The sequence below is a fragment of the Rhipicephalus sanguineus genome, chromosome 4, assembly GCF_013339695.2.
Source record: "Rhipicephalus sanguineus isolate Rsan-2018 chromosome 4, BIME_Rsan_1.4, whole genome shotgun sequence".
Lineage (NCBI taxonomy): Eukaryota > Metazoa > Arthropoda > Arachnida > Ixodida > Ixodidae > Rhipicephalus > Rhipicephalus sanguineus.
The window spans coordinates 133,426,615-133,444,291 of NC_051179.1; the positions used below are offsets into that span (position 1 = coordinate 133,426,615).

The window sequence follows — 17,677 nt, forward strand, 5'->3', positions numbered from 1 at the left end:
AATAAAAATCTGCAAGAACACAAGTGTATGTGATAGGTATATGATCGAACACAATTCAAGTGGCTACTTTGCCATGAGAAAAAAACACTGTGTCCCATTTCTGTGCCCATCTCACAGGAATGCAAAGCCTATCACGTGCTGTCCCGGCCAGCTGTCAGCCACTGCAGAAGGCGATCCCGCCTTTGCGTACCCGCCTGGTGCATGCCAACTGCTGCCACATCGCCGTCATCATCGGCGGTAAACGTCCGGATCTTCTCCTTCCTCAGTGCCAGGGATGTCATCTGGCTCAGGCAGTTGTTGCCGAACAGAAAGGTTGTGAAGCACCGCGCAAGCTGCGATGATCTGCGACGTGAAGAGGGGGCCATAGTACAGTGCTCTGTACCTCTGCAAGCACCGGAAGCGGGCCTTCAGGACTCCAATGCACCGTTCCACGACACACCGCAGTGAGGAGTGGGCGCGATTGAACCGGGCAGCAGGGGATCCCGCTTGATGTGCTCCAGGGATTGGGGTGAGCAGCCAAGGTGGCAGCGGGTATGCACTGTCACCTGCGCAGGACAGCATTCCAATAAACATAATATAAATAGAAACTTGAATATGTAATATTAATTTCTCACTTGTACTAACAATTATTCGGGGGCACCGCGTAAATAAAATGATGTCCTTTCCTTTTCTTTTGCAGCTAAACATAATGACAAGAATTGTTTGCCTGGTTAGGTTAGGTAATTACATCTTTCGAAAGGCTCCAGCGAAAAAAAAGGTTTATTTTCAGACAGTTTGGGGTCAACTCGATTCTTTCATCAGGGGGAATGACAACGAAGACGTTGAAGTAGAACCTTTAACTGGTTTCACTGACCGGAAGGGCCAAGTGGCAGAAGGCATGTCTTCTTTGGTTTGGTGGTGAGGGCGCTGCACTTTCCTTTGGTCCCATGGAACTGATGTGCGGGGGGGGGGGGGGGGGTAGGGGCACGAACGAGCAGTCAACACAAACATTGATTTCCTTAGCTCAAGTCGAGCCGTGCAATTTTATTGTTACATAGTGCCTGGTCGTGCATGCCTATTTATATTTATTTTTTGTTAATGCGAAGCATTTCTTAGCGAACTTCTGCGACTTTGACCGTATCTATCTATCTATCTATCTAGCCGCCTACGACTTTGTGCACTCCTGGTGGCTTGGTTAATCGAATGTACACCAAAGTTAGTATGGCGTAACATGACTGTATGACGAACATAAATGACAAGTCATAACATGAAAATCATGGCACGCATGTCATGTACAGCATGATTTACGTGCCACGCTCATGGTGCGCTGGCGGCCGTTTCGCTAGCTTGATATACACCAATATTGGATCTTGTGACGTGACTGTGTGACGAGCATAAATAGACGAGTTAACATGAAAATCATGACACGCATGTCATGTACAGCATGACGTACGTGCCACAGTCATGGTGCGCTGGCGGCCGTTTCGCTGCCTTGATCTACCCCGAAATTAGTATTGCGCGTCATGACTGTGTGACGAACATGAAAACACTAGTTAACATGAAAATCATGACACGCATGTCATGTACAGCATGACTTACGTACTACGCTCATGGGGCGCTGTCGGCCGTTTGGCTAGCTTGATATACACCAAAATTGGTATCTTGCGACGTGACTGTGTGACGAACATAAATAACACGAGTTAACATGAAAATCATGACACGCATGTCATGTACAGCATGACCCGTGCCACGCTCATGGTGCGCTGGCGGCCGTTTCGCTAGCTCGATATACACCGAAATTGGTATCTCGCAATGTGACTGTGTGACGAACATAAATAACACGAGTTAACATGAAAGTCATGACACACTTGTCATGTACAGCATGACTTACGTGCCAGGCTCATGGTGCGCATCTTTCGCTAGCTTTATATACAGCAAAATTGGTATCTTGCGACGGGACTGTGTAACGAACATAAATAACACGAGTTAACATGAAAATCATGACACGCATGTCATGTACAGCATGACTGACGTGCGACGCTCATGGGGCGCTGGCGGCCGTTTCGCTAGCTCGATGCACCCCGAAATTGGTATTGCGCGACATGGCTGTGTGGCGAACATAAATAACACGAGTTAACAAGAAAATCATGACACGCAACAGAGGTTGGCGATCTTGGGTGAGTGGGAAGAAAAAGTGGACTTGGGTGAGTTATTAATGCATTGGGCAGATAACCGCTCATCAGTGAGAGCGACAAAATGAATAACCAGAGATTAGAAACACAGCCGAGGATAACGGAGGGTTACACTGGGCAATGAAATCAAGAAATTAGCAGGCATAGATTGCAAAACAGCTTGTGCAGATACGATACCATTTCGAAACGCCTTCATCATGCAGTGGATATAAGATGTGCTGATGACGACAACGTCAGGCTAAATCGGTATTCGCAATGCCCATAGACTGTCGCACCACCGAGCGGAATTCAGGAGCGTCCTCTCGAGGAGGGTTAGTAGACGACAAAATGGCGGCACTATGCAGTCGCTTCCTTGTTCGGCTGTGCTAGCCCCAGTGTTAACGCGTTGGCAAGAAAGGAAACACTACGACTTTACATGTTCACTGCATCAGTGAATAAACCGGGCCCTCCGCGACACGAGAAATCTGATTCGTTCTTGCGAGACGCGAAGTTTTCGTGAAAATACGTGGCAACTCGCGCTTTCAATGCTAGCCCACAGTGTACGCATACTATCAGCTTCGCGAGGCTTTCTGTAGCCACGTAGGTAAGTTAAATGTTATCGTCTGACATATTCAGTTGAAGCTCACCCTGTTTTACTTGCATATATAATTGGTCAGTGTTCTTGTAGTGCATGAAGTTCCCATAACACTGTACGCGGAAGGGACGTCGCGCGGGCTCGCGATGTGCTCAGCCTCATCTATAACTGAGCGATCTCAAGTTGGCAATACATGAAAATAGGGCCTCTATCCTTTGTCAGCAAAGCGCTGTTACGAATTCGTGCGAGCGACGTTTCAATCATTCGAGGACGCGTCTGCTCGACGCCTTTCATGGAGCGAACGCTTTCCATCCACGCCGTCCTTCGCCAGTGTGTTGGGTTTTCATAGCCACCGCTGCGCCTCTTGTTTTTGTACGTTTGTTGATAGGTGGCAGCACACTGCAAGCGATTTGCTTGTTGACCGGTCTGAGAGCAAAGCGTTCTCCGCGCCCAGACCACCAGACGTCTCTGTAATTGTAAACGTGGTGACGCGGAGTGTCGAAGTCGTTCGGCGGAGGAAATTCTTCAGATTGCTTTCAGCAGTGATGTTGAAAGAAACCATCTTGAGGACGAGGATTTTTCACTGGACGTAGAAGACTGTGAAAGCACCGAGAGTGACAGCGACGATGAACCACCAGCTAACTCACGAGGAGCGAGTTGCACTTCACGTCCCCTCGAGCGCTAATGTTCTTTCACGCTCGTAAGTCACTTTGATTGTATTTAATGTATAATATCCTTGAGCGAGATCAAAATAAAAGCATTGTTCCTCTTGTGCATTGCAGGTATCACAATTATTGTGGATATTATGGAGCGCCGCATGCCGCCAACACGCTCGAGCTCGACCAGCGAAGCGAAATGGTTAGAGCGATGGAACGTGCAGTCACGGCCACAATCCACGCCTCACGGCGAACTTCTTCGACGTTGCGAAAAGCATACGTGTGCGTTCTTTTCGATATTCATGTTTCGATCGTGCTGATCGAACCTGCAACATGCGAGTGAAGTACACACGGCTAGAGTCTCAGCATGGCTGTGACACAAGCACTACTGAATGGCATGTTAAATGCTTGTGTTCCGTTGAAGACGTAACTCCGCGTTTCCGACTGCGCAAGCAATGACGACGGGGTATTATCACAGAACACTTTTATGTTTGCAAGCCATCATCACGCGCAGCAGCGATGGCGCTACTCGCTGGCGGCCTACTACTGCGGCAAAATCCGTCAGGCAGGCTCGGTACGTACTACCTCGGAGTGCCGTTCAGCTCATACGTCAATTCTAGTTCATACATGTTCATGTATATAGCACGCACAGCAGGGGCGTAGCCAAGGGGGGGGGGGGGGGGTTGGGGGGTTCAAACCCCCCCGAAATTTTTCAGTTTTGCTTGCGTATATAGGCACGCACACACACAAACGCATGCACGAACGTACATAAAGTATGGTTGAACCCCCCCCGAAAAATATTTCTGGCTACGCCCCTGACGCACAGGATTTCGCAAAGCATCGTTATGCACGATAACGGAGCTGAAATATAACCTTTCACTTCGCAGCAAATAATTAGGTGGCGAGTACTTAGCACTTTCCATGGTTTGGGAAAGTATTTTAGTCTCATATCCATTTCAGTGCAGCTCGTGATTCATCCGGTGAAAGTGGCACCGTTCGCACGTCCTATCTGTTCCTATGCTAACGAACGGGTTGACCCTCCTCCTGGCGCCATCTTGAAAAGCACGGCGCGCCACCTATAGTTCGTGGGCATTGCGAATATTAGGGGCGAAGCTCCTTTAGGCGGCACCCGTTCGTCCCTCGTAGTAGTAGTAGTAGTGCGTAACCAGTCGTAACGCTAGTACCAGATCTTGACCTCCAAGGTAGTGCCGTTGGGAAATTTTTCCTCTGCGTTGTTGAACAATAAAAAATTCGCAGCTTGCGCGTTAACTAAAAGCCGAATTCTTCTGTCTCTCATTCCCCATTAGCAGCCATTGTCATGTTCCAGTAGGAAACGTTAGCAGAAGTAGAAGTGTAAGTGTTAGCTAAAAGCCGACTTCTTCTGTCTCTCATTCCCATTAGCAGCCATTGTTTACCTCCAAGGTAGTGCCTGGTGAGATTTCTCCTGTGCGTGATTAACAATAAAAATTTTGTTCTAAACGCCGTTGATTGATGAAATAAACCAACGAAAGACGCCAGATGTTTTCTAAAAGCAAAACGAAAGAACGCCACATGTTTCTAAAACAAAACAAAAAGACGCCAGATGCTTAACGAAAGACGCCACATGTTTTCTAAAGCAATGGTTTTCTAAACAATGAAAATTCACAGCGTACATGTAAAATTAAAGTGAGCTGCAAGTCGTCATAACTCATCGAACCTTTAGTATAAACGCGCCCGATCTCACGTCGGTGATGATGTACTGGGCAGAATTCACGGAAGATTCACGGTTTACCGATGAACGTCCGCAGCTTCGCCCACTCATCATCATTCATTCCGTGGATATGCTGTGATTTTTTCTGTGGATTGTTGGTTCTTTTTAGTGTAGTTTCTGTGACTCATTTCAAATAACTTGTGCCACCTCGGTCAGCACTTAGTCATGTTGAAATCTGTACTTTCCTATCAGTACGACCAAATGAGTACGACCTATGAGTACTTATGAGTACTTTGCTATGAGTACGACCTGGGCACGGCGGTACCGTCGACATGCGGTTCTCAAATTGCCCCTTCGCCTACATTTTGCAGTTCGTCTTCGGCCTGCTGATCGGCTCAGGCGATGTGCGCCTCGGCACTTCCGGGGCTGCTGCGACTGCGCTGGACCGGCAAGCACGGAACGACCACGCATCGACGATACCAACACCGATCTTGGACTATCAGCTCCATCAGCCCACCGGCACATGCGCCTACTTGCCTGCCGTAGAGCGCCACCCTGCGTCTGCACCGCCTGCTATATATCTGCTTCACGAGGGACCATCTGTCACTGGGCACGGCGGTACCGTCGACATGCGGTTCTCAAATTGCCCCTTCGTCTACATTTTGCAGGTGAGAAAGCGGTTTGGAAAATGCATCCGCTCAAGTGACCGTTTCTTGTTGGTATTGCCGTGCCCATGGCAGTGTAGTGCTGTGTATGAATTGTGCATGACATCTCTTAGGAAGCTATTGCTGATGGGTGGAGATATTGAAAGCAACCCCGGCCCTGACTTGAAGGAATTCGCCAGACAACTTACCGAAATAGCTTCGGATATTAAAGATATCAAAGAAAAGCGTCTAGCAGATATAGATGGCAAGCTTGACGTCATTACGAAGCTGGAAGCTGAAATCCTTGCATGCCATGAACAAATGGCTGGCATGAATAAAGTAATTAAAAGCCTCGAAGCGAGAATAGATGACCTAGAAAACCGCAGCAGGAGGTCAAACCTAATAGTTTATGGTATACCAGAAGCGGAAGATGAAACTAGTGAAGCACTTGCAGAGGTCGTAAACGGGGGAATAATCACAAAAACCCTTGAACTCGAACCTGTGGCCATTGAGCGCATACATCGCTTAGGAAGAAGAGGACCAAACAAGACGAGGCCAGTCATACTTAAATTACTTAACGAAAGCAGTAAAAATGCCATACTCAAAAACGGCTTCAAGCTAAAGAATACGGATTATTCGATAGGAGAAGACTTCTCACGAAAGCTTAGAGAAACCCGCAAGAAACTTTGGGACAGTGCTAAGCAAAACCGTGAAAACAAAGACAAGGTGTCGTTAGCGTACAACAAGCTGTTCATTAATAACCGTGTTTACATCTGGGATGACGAAAAGAATGACAAAGTAGAAATAAGGAAGCATGAAAAAATAGCTCAAAAAAAGGACGAGAGCGTAGAAGAAAGAAAAAAAGGATGCGTACCATCCAGGAACTCGGCAAAACCAGCGCAAGAAAAAATAACTCTGCTAAACATAAACGCTCGAAGTATCCTGAATAAGGTACAGCCATTTGAAAACCTATTGCTCGATCGTGAACCAGATATAGTAGCAATGACTTGAAACATGGTTATCCCCGCCCGTCTCGAGTGATGAAATTACTCCCCCAAACTATGTACTCGTTCGGAAAGACAGGCAATCACGTGGTGGAGGCGTAGCCTTAGCTATAAGAAATCAATCCCACTGGTCATTCTTCCAGAGGTAACTGATGCTGAGGCAGTTTTTTGTAAGATTTATACAAATGGTACAAGTATGGTCGTTGGCAGTATCTATCGAAGTCCCGCATGTGGACATGAATGCATCATTGCGATACAAAAGTATTTGCAGCAGCATGCTCGAAACTGCCGCGTCATTCTCATGGGTGACTTTAAGCTTCCCGACTTTAATTGGTCTACCATGCAGGACACATCAAAGGCTTCAGAAACCCTTCTCGACATGATGTTAAATTTTAACCTTTGCCAAATTGTGGAAAGCCCCACAAGGGAGCAAAGCGAGTGTCAGAGTATACTCGACCTAATTTTACTAAGCAGTAATTTTCTCTTAGAACAGGTGAAGGTTGAGGTAATAGAAGGAATATTATCCCGATGTGCATTTTACCTCTAGGTTATAAAATATCAGTGCAAACTGCTGCCCGAACCACAATCAATTTCGATAAAGCTGACGACGACCACATACAAACCTATCTAGCTAATGAATACCAAGAGTTCTTGGCACTGGCCTCAGATCCTTTCACTGATGTAAATGCTGTCTGGTTGCGCTTTAAAGACATAGTGTCACACTGTGTAACAAATTTTATTCCCGTCAAACTGAAAAAGACATTAAAAAATAACCCGTGGATTTCTCGTGAAGTAATACACGCAAAGCGTCAACTCAAAAGATTACGGAAAGTTAACAAGGCTGCCGGAAATGACCCATTTAGCACCGCCAGACTTGCGCTTGCTGCAAAAAACTTTAAACAAAAATCCAAGGAAGCAAAACACCACTATTTCAATACTGTACTCCCTAGCTTTCTCAAAAGCAATCCACAAAGATTTTGGAACCACTTTCGCCGAAAGAACACGCTCACAAATCAACTATCGTCACTTGAAAAAGTTGATAAAGCCAACAGATATAACCAGTTCTTTCGTTCAGTTTTCACAAGAGATAATGGCGTCATGCCGGAATTGGTTCCACGCGCAGTGTCTGTTATAGACTCTCTCGTTATCACAGACACTGGTGTTCTTAATCTTCTGCTTTCCCTAGATACTAAGAAAGCGTGTGGTCCGGATAATAAACCCAACCAATTTCTGAAAAGGTACGCAGAATAGTGTAGCAGATATCTCGGCAGTATTTTCCGTAAATCGCTTTCAACATCAAGACTACAGGAAGATTGGAAAATAGCTAAAATTATTCCAATTTATAAATCGGGAGATAAATCCATTGAATCTAATTTCAGACCGATATCTTTAACGAGCATGGTATGCAAACTACTCGAGCATTTAGTTTTAAACATTTAACAATCTTCTTCGAAAAAGAGGGCATCCTGTTCCCCAACCAGCATGGTTTTCGTAGGGGTTTATCGACCACGACGCAGCTGACTGAGGTCATACACGATCTTGCGCTAGGTATTGACAATCACAGCCAAACGGACATAATGCTGCTTGACTTTTCAAAAGCGTTTGACTGCGTTTGTCACACCAAGCTAATCGCTAAACTACAAAACATTATCGGGGACGGAGAAATTGTTGCTTGGGTGCGTGAGTTTTTGTCTAATAGGTCTCAGCTTGTTGTTGTCGAAAATATTGCATCAAATATTGTACCGGTTACTTCAGGAGTGCCCCAGGGTTCCGTGCTCAGGCCCTTGTTATTTCTCGTGTATATCAATGACATATCTACTAATATAGACTGTAAAATAAAGTTATTCGCGGATGACTGTATCATTTATAGAGAAATTAGAAATGACCAAGATCACTATTCGCTCAACAAATCACTCTCTGCTGTTTCTGAATGGTGTTCAAACTGGCAGATGACAATCAATGTAAAAAGATCAGCTTGCATGATGATAACGAGGAAGAGGGAGCCATCAAACTTCTGCTACACTATAAATGGCACTGCTCTGAGCAGAGTACACAAACATAAATACCTAGGCTTAACAATTACGTCCGACTTAAGGTGGGACGAGCACATTAGTAACATTACTTCATCTGCCATGCAAAAATTATTTTTTCTTCGCAGATCACTTCAAATGGCTACCTTCCCAACAAAACTCCTAGCCTACAAAACATTCGTCAGGCCTATCCTCGAATACGGAAGTACAGTGTGGTTTCCTCACACCCGCACAAACATAAAGAAAATTGAAGCAGTACAGAGGAGAGCCATAAGATTCATCCACAACAAATATAAGCGTGAACACTCACCCACTAGTCTTCTAACTCTTTCTGAACTTCCTACGCTAGAAGTACGAGCAAAACAGGCACGTCTCAAATTTATTTTTCACCTCCTGCACAATTATTTTAAAATAGACATTTCAAATTACGTGTCTTATTCACAAACACGAGCCACAAGACACAAACATACACACACATTAGTACAATACAAATGCAACACTGATGTGTTTAAATATTCTTTTTTTCCGGTTGCCATTCGCGAATGGAACATGTTGGCCCCTCACATCACTAACACTGAGTCACTGTCTCAGTTTGAGTTAGAAATTGAAAACGATTCTTAGCTTCTTTAAATACCCAATGACAATGGTAATGAAACCTGTATGCACTACTTGTATATTCTGTAAACAGCCATGTAAGCGGCCTTATTGTTAAACTTGCCATTTTGTATGCACTTGTATTTGTTTGTTATGTTGTAAATATTGCTTATGTACAAAGTGCCAGGTTGATGTTACTTTTATGTTCTGTATTACAGTTTTTTTTTTACTATGATGAGCAATCATAGCATCTGTACAGAGTGCCCACCAGGTATGGTCTCAGTAGAGACTGGCAGTATTGCAAATAAAATAAAATAAATAAATAAATAAATAAATAAAACCGTTAGTACATTCTTAGACGCGTGAAAAGTTACTCCAACTCACTTTGAAGATATGAATCTTTCAATGCTTGGTACAAACCGTTGCCATTTTTGTAATTACCAGAACTTGTCAAGAATCAAAGCATGTTCCCGGCGCTGTTGTTGAGCATGAGGACAGTGCAAGCTTCCGCGCAACCATATTCAACAACACCACTCTAGGTTTCACTCGGTTTTTCATGAATCTGCCTTGTCACCATAACTTTTTTTAGTATTCTTTAACCAATGCCTCTCCGTAACACTTTTGCTGTTACAGTACAAGAAACAGCAAAAAAATTACTAAAACAGCCATAACTGACGTATTTGCTGCACTTAAGCACCACACAAGCACTATCACACTTGCATACCAAGCAGGAATTCACCACCCTGTCCACGGCTGCCACCGTTGAACTCCTGGCTCAAGGGTGGATGCCCTCCACACAAAAGCGTCGTGCACAGAGCCTGGGTACGAGGGATCCAGGGCAGTGATTGCTTCACACACCTGCAGAGTTTTGGGTTGCTTCACACACCTGCAGAGTTTTGTGTGTATTGGAAGCAGGCCGGCAACAGCCATACAACCACTACATGCAGTGCAACCGCAACTTTGTTGTGCAACACCCTTATTTCTCTGATGGTCATTTCGAAGCGTAGCTTTGGGAGCTTTACGTTTTATTTCACATGTAGCAGTTACTGCATCTCTGCATATCAATGTCTATGAAATTGTGGCGCAATCACTACATTTTATTTTCATTCCTGCATTACTTTTCTTCAACACAACAGAGCTACCACGATCAAATGTTAAGCTCGATGGACCTTTCTTTTATTGTGTCATCACCCTTGGCGGAACTAAATAGCGGCGGAAACTTCGTTTACCGCGACTACTGCGTTCTCTTCGATCACTGCAGTTCCAGCCGCGGAAGATGCCTTTAAAAATGGGACAATGACCAAAAGTTGGGCTTTCACGTTCGACCTTTCTGCATTGCACAAACAGCATGCACAAGAATGAAAAAGATGGAATTTGTCCTCACCACCATGACGTTTAGGGCATAAAAGCCCTTGCGGCAAAAGTAAGCAGCCTTGTTGCCGTCGTCCCTTTCGTACGGTGCCCGGGTGCAGACGAACGTACCGTCGACCGCCCCGATGCAGCCTTCAAACCTTGGGTCCATGTGGACGAAGCCTTCTTTCACCGCGGCCAGTCCCTGCGCGCTGGCAGGGAAGGCGATCCACTCATCGCCTAGGCGCTCGACGATCGCTTCAACGACAGCGTGAATCGTGCGACTCACACTGGACTGGCTCGTCGCCACGTCCTCGTCGCTTGCGATCGCGCCCTGGTAACTGCCGGTGGTGAAGAAGCGAAGGGCGCAAAGCACTTGCTGCTCAACGGTCAAGGCGGTTCTCGTTCCCGTACGCCGCCTCTCCAGGTCCCGGCGAAGCTCTCCGCACAGCCATCGCACCATGACCTTCGTCAAGAGGGAACCGCAGGCGGAACATCTCCTCGGGCATCGAGAAAGCATCGCGGTGCTCGCGGAATTCTCTTTCTGCCTGCAGCTGCAACCACTGCACGATGAACGGTAGCGCCATTTTTTTCTCCCAGCGTTCTCTTGCGGCGAGAACCACAACTTCGAACAAGTCATATTCAGGAACAAGCATTCACTTTGACAAGCAAACTTTACATACACTACTTTGTGATATTATTAACCGAAACGTGTTAGCAAAGTAATTTACAGAACGACATCTATTCGTACGTATGGGAGGCGACACATCGAGCGAGCAATTCAATTTACAACAATATGGCGGCCAATTTGGGGCACTTCATCGTTCTCACATTTTTAGCAGCAAATTTGGCAGGATGCAACGTCACGCAACGTCATATTGACGCTGCAAAGAGTGAGGTCCTGTGACGCAATGGGCACCGTTAGTGCAATGTCCAATCGTGTTGCAGACATGGCGGCTCTTCGCCAAGCGAGCAGTAGTTTCGATAGACCGCAAGTTGACCGTACGCACAGCTTAGTACCATATTTCGTTTCGTTCTTCAGCCCAAAACCTTTATTTCTACATGATAGAGTGCGGCGAAGCGTTACTTCGGAAAAAATTAACAATTTTTTTTTCGCGTGACGTTATCGCATATTCTTGTGTCGTAACGCTATTGCAGCGCCACAGCGCGAACAATCTCACGTGACCAATCAAATAAACAACATGGCGGAATTTGACAACATCGCGGAATTTGAGAATGTCCAGAATAGCACCCTGGGCAGTGCGCTAATGACCGCATGCGCGAGCATGCGAACAACGTCTGTAAACAAGCTAGAGATAGTCAATTGTCACTTTACTATAATGAATGTGGTTGCCAGACATCTTTTAAAGATTCGATATTCCTGTCAAGGTACCATGATGAACGGACGCGTGTCATTTCTGAAGCGTACCAAATCTATAACGGCGGAGAGGCATGTGTCAGCCTCCCCTCAACCTCCCTCCTTCCGAAGGAGTTAACTTTTCTGTCCGATTGAAGATTTTTTGGCCTCTGCGCAGGCTAATCGTATTTTTCTTTGTTTCTTTTGGCTTCCTGTTTCCTTGAGATTGTGGCAGAGTATATACATGCGGACTGGAAGAATGAAACACATTTGGTTGTTAGTCAGCGCCGTGGTTGTTGTGTCCTTTCTTCGTCACGTATTTCAGCGCAGTTTTCTACAGTTAATCGTGAACCAACCAACCCAAATGCGTACCTTATTGACCGTTGCATTGCTGTACGCGGTCGACAATTTTTTTGTTAGTATTGAAATATTGTTCCTTTCTTTATAATAAAAGGTAATACTCCATAAAAATCTGCATATAGGCCTGCGTTAGTAGTATGCATGTAAAGTGGCGCTGCCTTCACTTGACGTAATGATCCCGTGCTCGTCAGCGCGTCTTGGGGGGGGGCGGGGGGGGATCGGTGATCTCTGTTCGTTCCGCGTTCGTTCTGGCGGTGTTACGTCACAAAAGTGGGCGGTTCGCAGCTCTCTTCCGCCGAGAGGAAGAGGACAGCAATCGTCAAGCGGTGAGCGGCGAGCTTTCCGGAAGTAGACGCGCATCGTTTGTCCTCGGCAAAGGGACCGAATATTACAAAACGAAGTGTTTCTCGCCTTCTAATAAGTACAGTGGTTTTACGAAAAATAATTGTTTTTCTTTTCAAGCTCAAACAGTTTCTGAAACAGCAATAGCTTTGAGTGCTTATATTTATTGGTGTTAGATTTTCTAACGTGCTTGCTATGTTAAGTCGCGCACGAGAAAAAAAAAAGAAAAGCAGCGGTTGGCGCAGTTTTTCAAAATGTCGTCCCACCAGAATGTCTGGCTTGGCTCCCGGGTGTCGGATCGTCAAAGAGAGTTTCTGCTGGCTTTTATAAAAGAGCACCCACAGATAGCTACGCCGTCGCGCCCGCTGGGGCCGTCGTTCACGAGTGAGGACCGGGACGACACCTGGCAAGAGCTGGTAGCGCTTTTGAACTAAGAAGTCCCTGCGCGTAAGACCACAGCCCAGTGGCAGGCCCGTTCATTTTCGTTCGCACTGTTCGTTTCGAGAACTGAAATCGACGCCGCACTCGCTCATGGCTTCAAACGCATCTCGCACATCCAACCGCAAAAGAAGCACACGTCGCAAGTGCCATTTTCTGAAAATCAGCTGTTGCGGCAGCCGCAACCGCCGCATCATGCCATGCGAAGCCGTTTGTTCGCTCGAGAGAACGTGTGCGAACGGCCCCGCGATCCGTTCATTTGTAGCAGACGACATGCTCGTTATGACGCGGTATGACGTCACCAAAAAATAAAAGGTCAAGCAAAAAGGAAAATGGCTACGCCCCTCAGAGACGTGGTTTTTTCCGGCTTCGGCTAATTGCGTGCGCCGCCAGAATGGGTGCAGAACGAACGGCGCAGAACAGAGATCTCCGATCACCCTACTCGTTATGACACGATATGACGTCACCAAAAAAGAAAAGATCAAGCAAAAAAAAAAGAAATAGCGACACCTCCCGGCCTTGAGTGGCATCTCCCCCTTCAGCCAATCAGCGCGCTTGTTCTTCCCCAGGAGCACGAACAAGCGGAACGAACAGATCTCCGATCGCCCAGTGAGCAAATTTCCAGCGTGCTCATGCAATCATGCATGCAGGTTCCAGGTCGCTAAGATTTTGTAGCGATGTAGTTTGGCTACCTACACTTCGTCTCAGAAGTGACGCGCGCTGCTACTCGGCGCGGCCAGCCATATGCGCAGTGTCGTTTTCGATGACTTGGCTTGGCTCGTGCATCGAGAGTGTAACAACGCCGGGACAAGCCACCCATGGCAAAGGTGCAGGCAACCTTGGACGCATGCGCACACAACACGATACAAATACCGGGAAGGCTTATAATGCCGCATCATCTCATTCTCACAGCTTGCTATTTTCAAAAATAGTTGAAAAGTTCTAAATAAACGTGGTTAACCATAGTTACAGGAACTCCTGCGAAAGCAGAACAACGATATACCTTTCACAAATCGCGAAAAGGGCTGGCGGCATCGCTATCAATTCTCAGCGTTGCTGGGGTAAAGGAACGTCCATGTTTTAGAGTCTTTCAGATAAAAAAATACTGCTTGTAAAATACATACGTGCTTTTGGGATTAACTGCGAAAGGTGAGCTTTCTCTCGCGCCATAAAAAATGGGTCGCGAAAAATCAATTGTCGGTCCCTTTAATAATATCTGGGGTTTAACGTCCCAGAAGCACGATATGATTATGAGGGACGCCGCAGTAAACGGCTCCGGAAATTTCGACCACCTGGGGTTCTTTAATGTGCTCCTAAATCTAGGTAAACGGGCCTCAAGTATTTTCGCCTCCATCGAACATGCAGCCACCGCGGCCGGGGATTATGAGCACTTTGTTGATGCGACGGTGATGACGATGAAGAATTCTTGCTGAGCCCCCTGTAATCGGTGGGAAGCTGCCAACGACACACTAGTGACGTAATTCGCATTGTGTGACGCCCGCTCGGAATTTCTCTCCCACCGCGCTTTATAACATACCTTAATGTGAGAAAGAGGAAAGAGGGAATTAACTTTATTGAGACCCTGAGGAAATGAATCATGGGAGCCTTATGGGCTTCCTTGGCAACCAATAGAAGTGCACTTGCTGGGAACCCGCTACGCTATAAATCATCATAATTTTATAAATTTGTGAAGTAGGGGAGCAGCCACTGTGCGATTTTTTCGTCATTATGCGAAGAACCGTGGTACCCGCTAAACACCTGTGAGGCATCACGTGCACTTTGTTGATGCTGTGGCTGGTTAGGATGAAGAATTATGGCGATCCCTTTGTAATGAGTTGGAAGCATTCAACAACCCACTCGTTGCGCAATTGGCATTGTGTGACGCCTGGTTACAAAATTCGCGTTGTGTGACGCCCGGTTGTTATTTTACTCTTCTACCACTCTACATTACATTGTTTAATGTGGTTTCTTCCCACGCAGCTTCAAATAACATGCACGGCTCTGAGGTAGAATACTGGGCTCCCACGCAGAGGGCCCAGGTTCGAACATCGATCCATCCCGCACATTTTTTTCTTATTCAGATTTTTTTTTGTTATTACGCGCGATAGTGGTTACGGACACCGGCGGCGGCGGCGGACAACTACAGCGAGAAAAACGGCTGTTGTTGTGATCTCACAACAGCTTTCGCTGTAATAGGCATCTGTCGTTTGGTACCCCCACAACAAATCATCCGCTTCATCTACCGTAACTAGAGTGACCTAGAATAGGGGGAGTGTCCAAAGCGCCGGCTCCCGCGTGGGCCTTTTGCCGTGAACTCCCGCGCCGCGCCGCTGCTGCGCCGGACCCGTGGGCTTTCCGCGCTCGGGAAGCGCGCGGAAAGCGAGGGGCGTCTGTTACGCGCTGTAGTTTCTTGCGCCGCGTTTCCACTTAGGGCACTTGAAGTCTACTTAACTTTTATGATGCGGTGCGGAATGGAGCTTAACCATCTTTAAGCGTTGTGTTAGTGCTTGGGCAACAACAGAATGCAAAAACATCACGTGTCAAGCGGCATCAGCGTGGGCCTAGTTCCGGTCACAGAGTTCGAGAAGGTTGTGGTGCGTGTTGTAAAAACGCGCAAACGGACACGCACAAGCAAAGAACGAAAAAAAAAACCCGATTCGCATGAATATCGGGCAATAGTATCACGAACGCACGAATTAAGAGTAATAAAAAAAGTAAATTGCACGCGCAGTCAGCTGAAATACTTGCGCGCATTGACCGCTTCACACTACGAGCTTTTTACTCATGGTCGCCGCTGGTTTGCTAGCCATATGCACACCGCTTTATTCGACAATTAATTAGCCTCCACTAGCACCAGTGTGTAGCCAGAAATTTTTTTCGGGGGGGGGGGTTTCAACCATACTTTATGTATGTTCGTGCGTGCGTTTGTATGTGTGCGTGTGTATATACGCAAGCAAAACTTAAAAATGTCGGGGGGGGGGGGGGGTTGAACCCCCCACAACCCCCCCCCCCCTTGGCTACGCCCTGACTAGCACTTTTTAATGGACAGAGCACACCGGGAAGACGCAAGGGAAACAAAAAAAAAAGAAAAAAAGAGTAGTGACGGCCATACGACCGCAATGCTGTTGGCTTATCTTTGCTTCTGAGGTAGCGTACAGCAAGGCTCACCGTGCGCAAACATTTGAAAGAAAAGCAATGCCAGGTAAACTGACCTTATTCCACCAAGTTCTTGCATAAAAGGCGTAATATAGAAATATCCTTTACAAATATCCAGGATATCATGGAACGAAGTTACAAATGCCCCCATTCTTGCTGTACAAGCTGCCGAAACGGAAATACGGTAAGAAATTGACAATATAAGTTAATATCTCAATCACTTCAGAAAATTGTTCAAATGCAGAGATACCTTTTGTACCTAGCCGCATGTTGCAATGGATCGCTGAACGTCAGTATGAAACCTTCGCGCGAGATGCGTGCATTGCTGAGTGCGCGCCAAAAGGCACCCGACCGCAATTTCCCGCTTTTTCCTGATGACCTCAATATAGCGTCTACCCAAATTTCGTGCTGAAGCTCCAAAGTACTTAAATAGCGAGTCTGCTCATCTCTTGAATAATATAAGAGGTGACCAGACGGGTAAAGCAAGCCTCTTTTTGTCCCGCAGACGCGTGCAATCAGATGCTCTGAAACTGAGAATCACGTTTGTTTTCAGGCGATCGCTCGTACGTGAAGTGAGGCATCACCGATGTTGCACTGTTATCGTTTCATTTTCTTTGGGTGTGCCACCAAATTTGTGGCTTGCGCGTTCTTTGCTGTAAGCGTTTCCTATAGCTCTACAGGAAGCATGAGCACGCACCAAAATTCATGTGTATTCTCGCTAAATAATTTAATATCGCCTTTTTATTTGGACAACTTTCGTGTTTCGGTTTCGTTTCTGGGCGCCGAGGTTGGGCAGTGACGTGAAGTGTAGGAGGCGTGGTCACGTGACTACACAAGGTTGTGACGCACATGACCAGGAAGCGATCGAAACTCTGCGATGATGTAGCAACCGATGCTTTGCTGGTACTATAGTGAACTAGAGACTGATTCCAGTTCACTACAGCCGGTACGTACGTTGCGGAAGTGGCGGAGGTCCGGAGGTCACTCACGTTACTACAGCAGATTTGGTGTGACGTCACTACAACTTTCGTTGCCCATCCTACAGATCTACGTCAGTTTGGCGCGCTAGCGCGGGTGGTTTTCGTCGGGGAGAAGGGAGCTGATAGGTACACTTTGGAAGTGAATTAAAATTATTCTAAACGTTTGCTGTGTCGACCCTTCGTGTGGAATGTCCTGCATACAAAGGAAACCCACAACAGGCTTGTTATAGCCTCGAAATTTATGGCATCACCCCTTTAAGGCCTCAAATGCCGCATCAACACGAAAATGATGGCATCGCGTCCCCGCGTAGTCAACCGAGTGATGCACAAA

General features: G+C 46.5%; 1 protein-coding gene across 1 annotated transcript; it reads right to left on the reverse strand.

Annotated features, from left to right (window-relative positions):
- Nucleotides 1-228: 228 nt before the first annotated feature.
- On the reverse strand, nt 229-11,176 carry LOC119391607 (putative nuclease HARBI1). Its single transcript, XM_037659277.1, has 3 exons — nt 10,748-11,176; nt 10,088-10,181; nt 229-545 (listed from the first exon to the last, which is right to left on the reverse strand). The coding sequence occupies exons 1-3, from the start codon at nt 11,174-11,176 to the stop codon at nt 229-231; spliced, it is 840 nt and encodes a 279-aa protein (XP_037515205.1).
- Between the last annotated feature and the right edge of the window lie 6,501 nt (nt 11,177-17,677).

What these genes read in the sequence shown, in the direction of transcription:
- LOC119391607 (XM_037659277.1), bottom strand. Translation starts at nt 11,176, where the DNA reads ATGGTGCGATGGCTGTGCGGAGAGCTTCGCCGGGACCTGGAGAGGCGG. An exon ending in ATGCCCTAAACGTCATGGTG is followed by an intron (nt 10,182 to 10,747) that starts GTGAGGACAAAT and finishes CCTCGTACCCAG; the next exon opens with GCTCTGTGCACGACGCTTTT. An exon ending in GGGTGGTGAATTCCTGCTTG is followed by an intron (nt 546 to 10,087) that starts GTATGCAAGTGT and finishes TGTCCTGCGCAG; the next exon opens with GTGACAGTGCATACCCGCTG.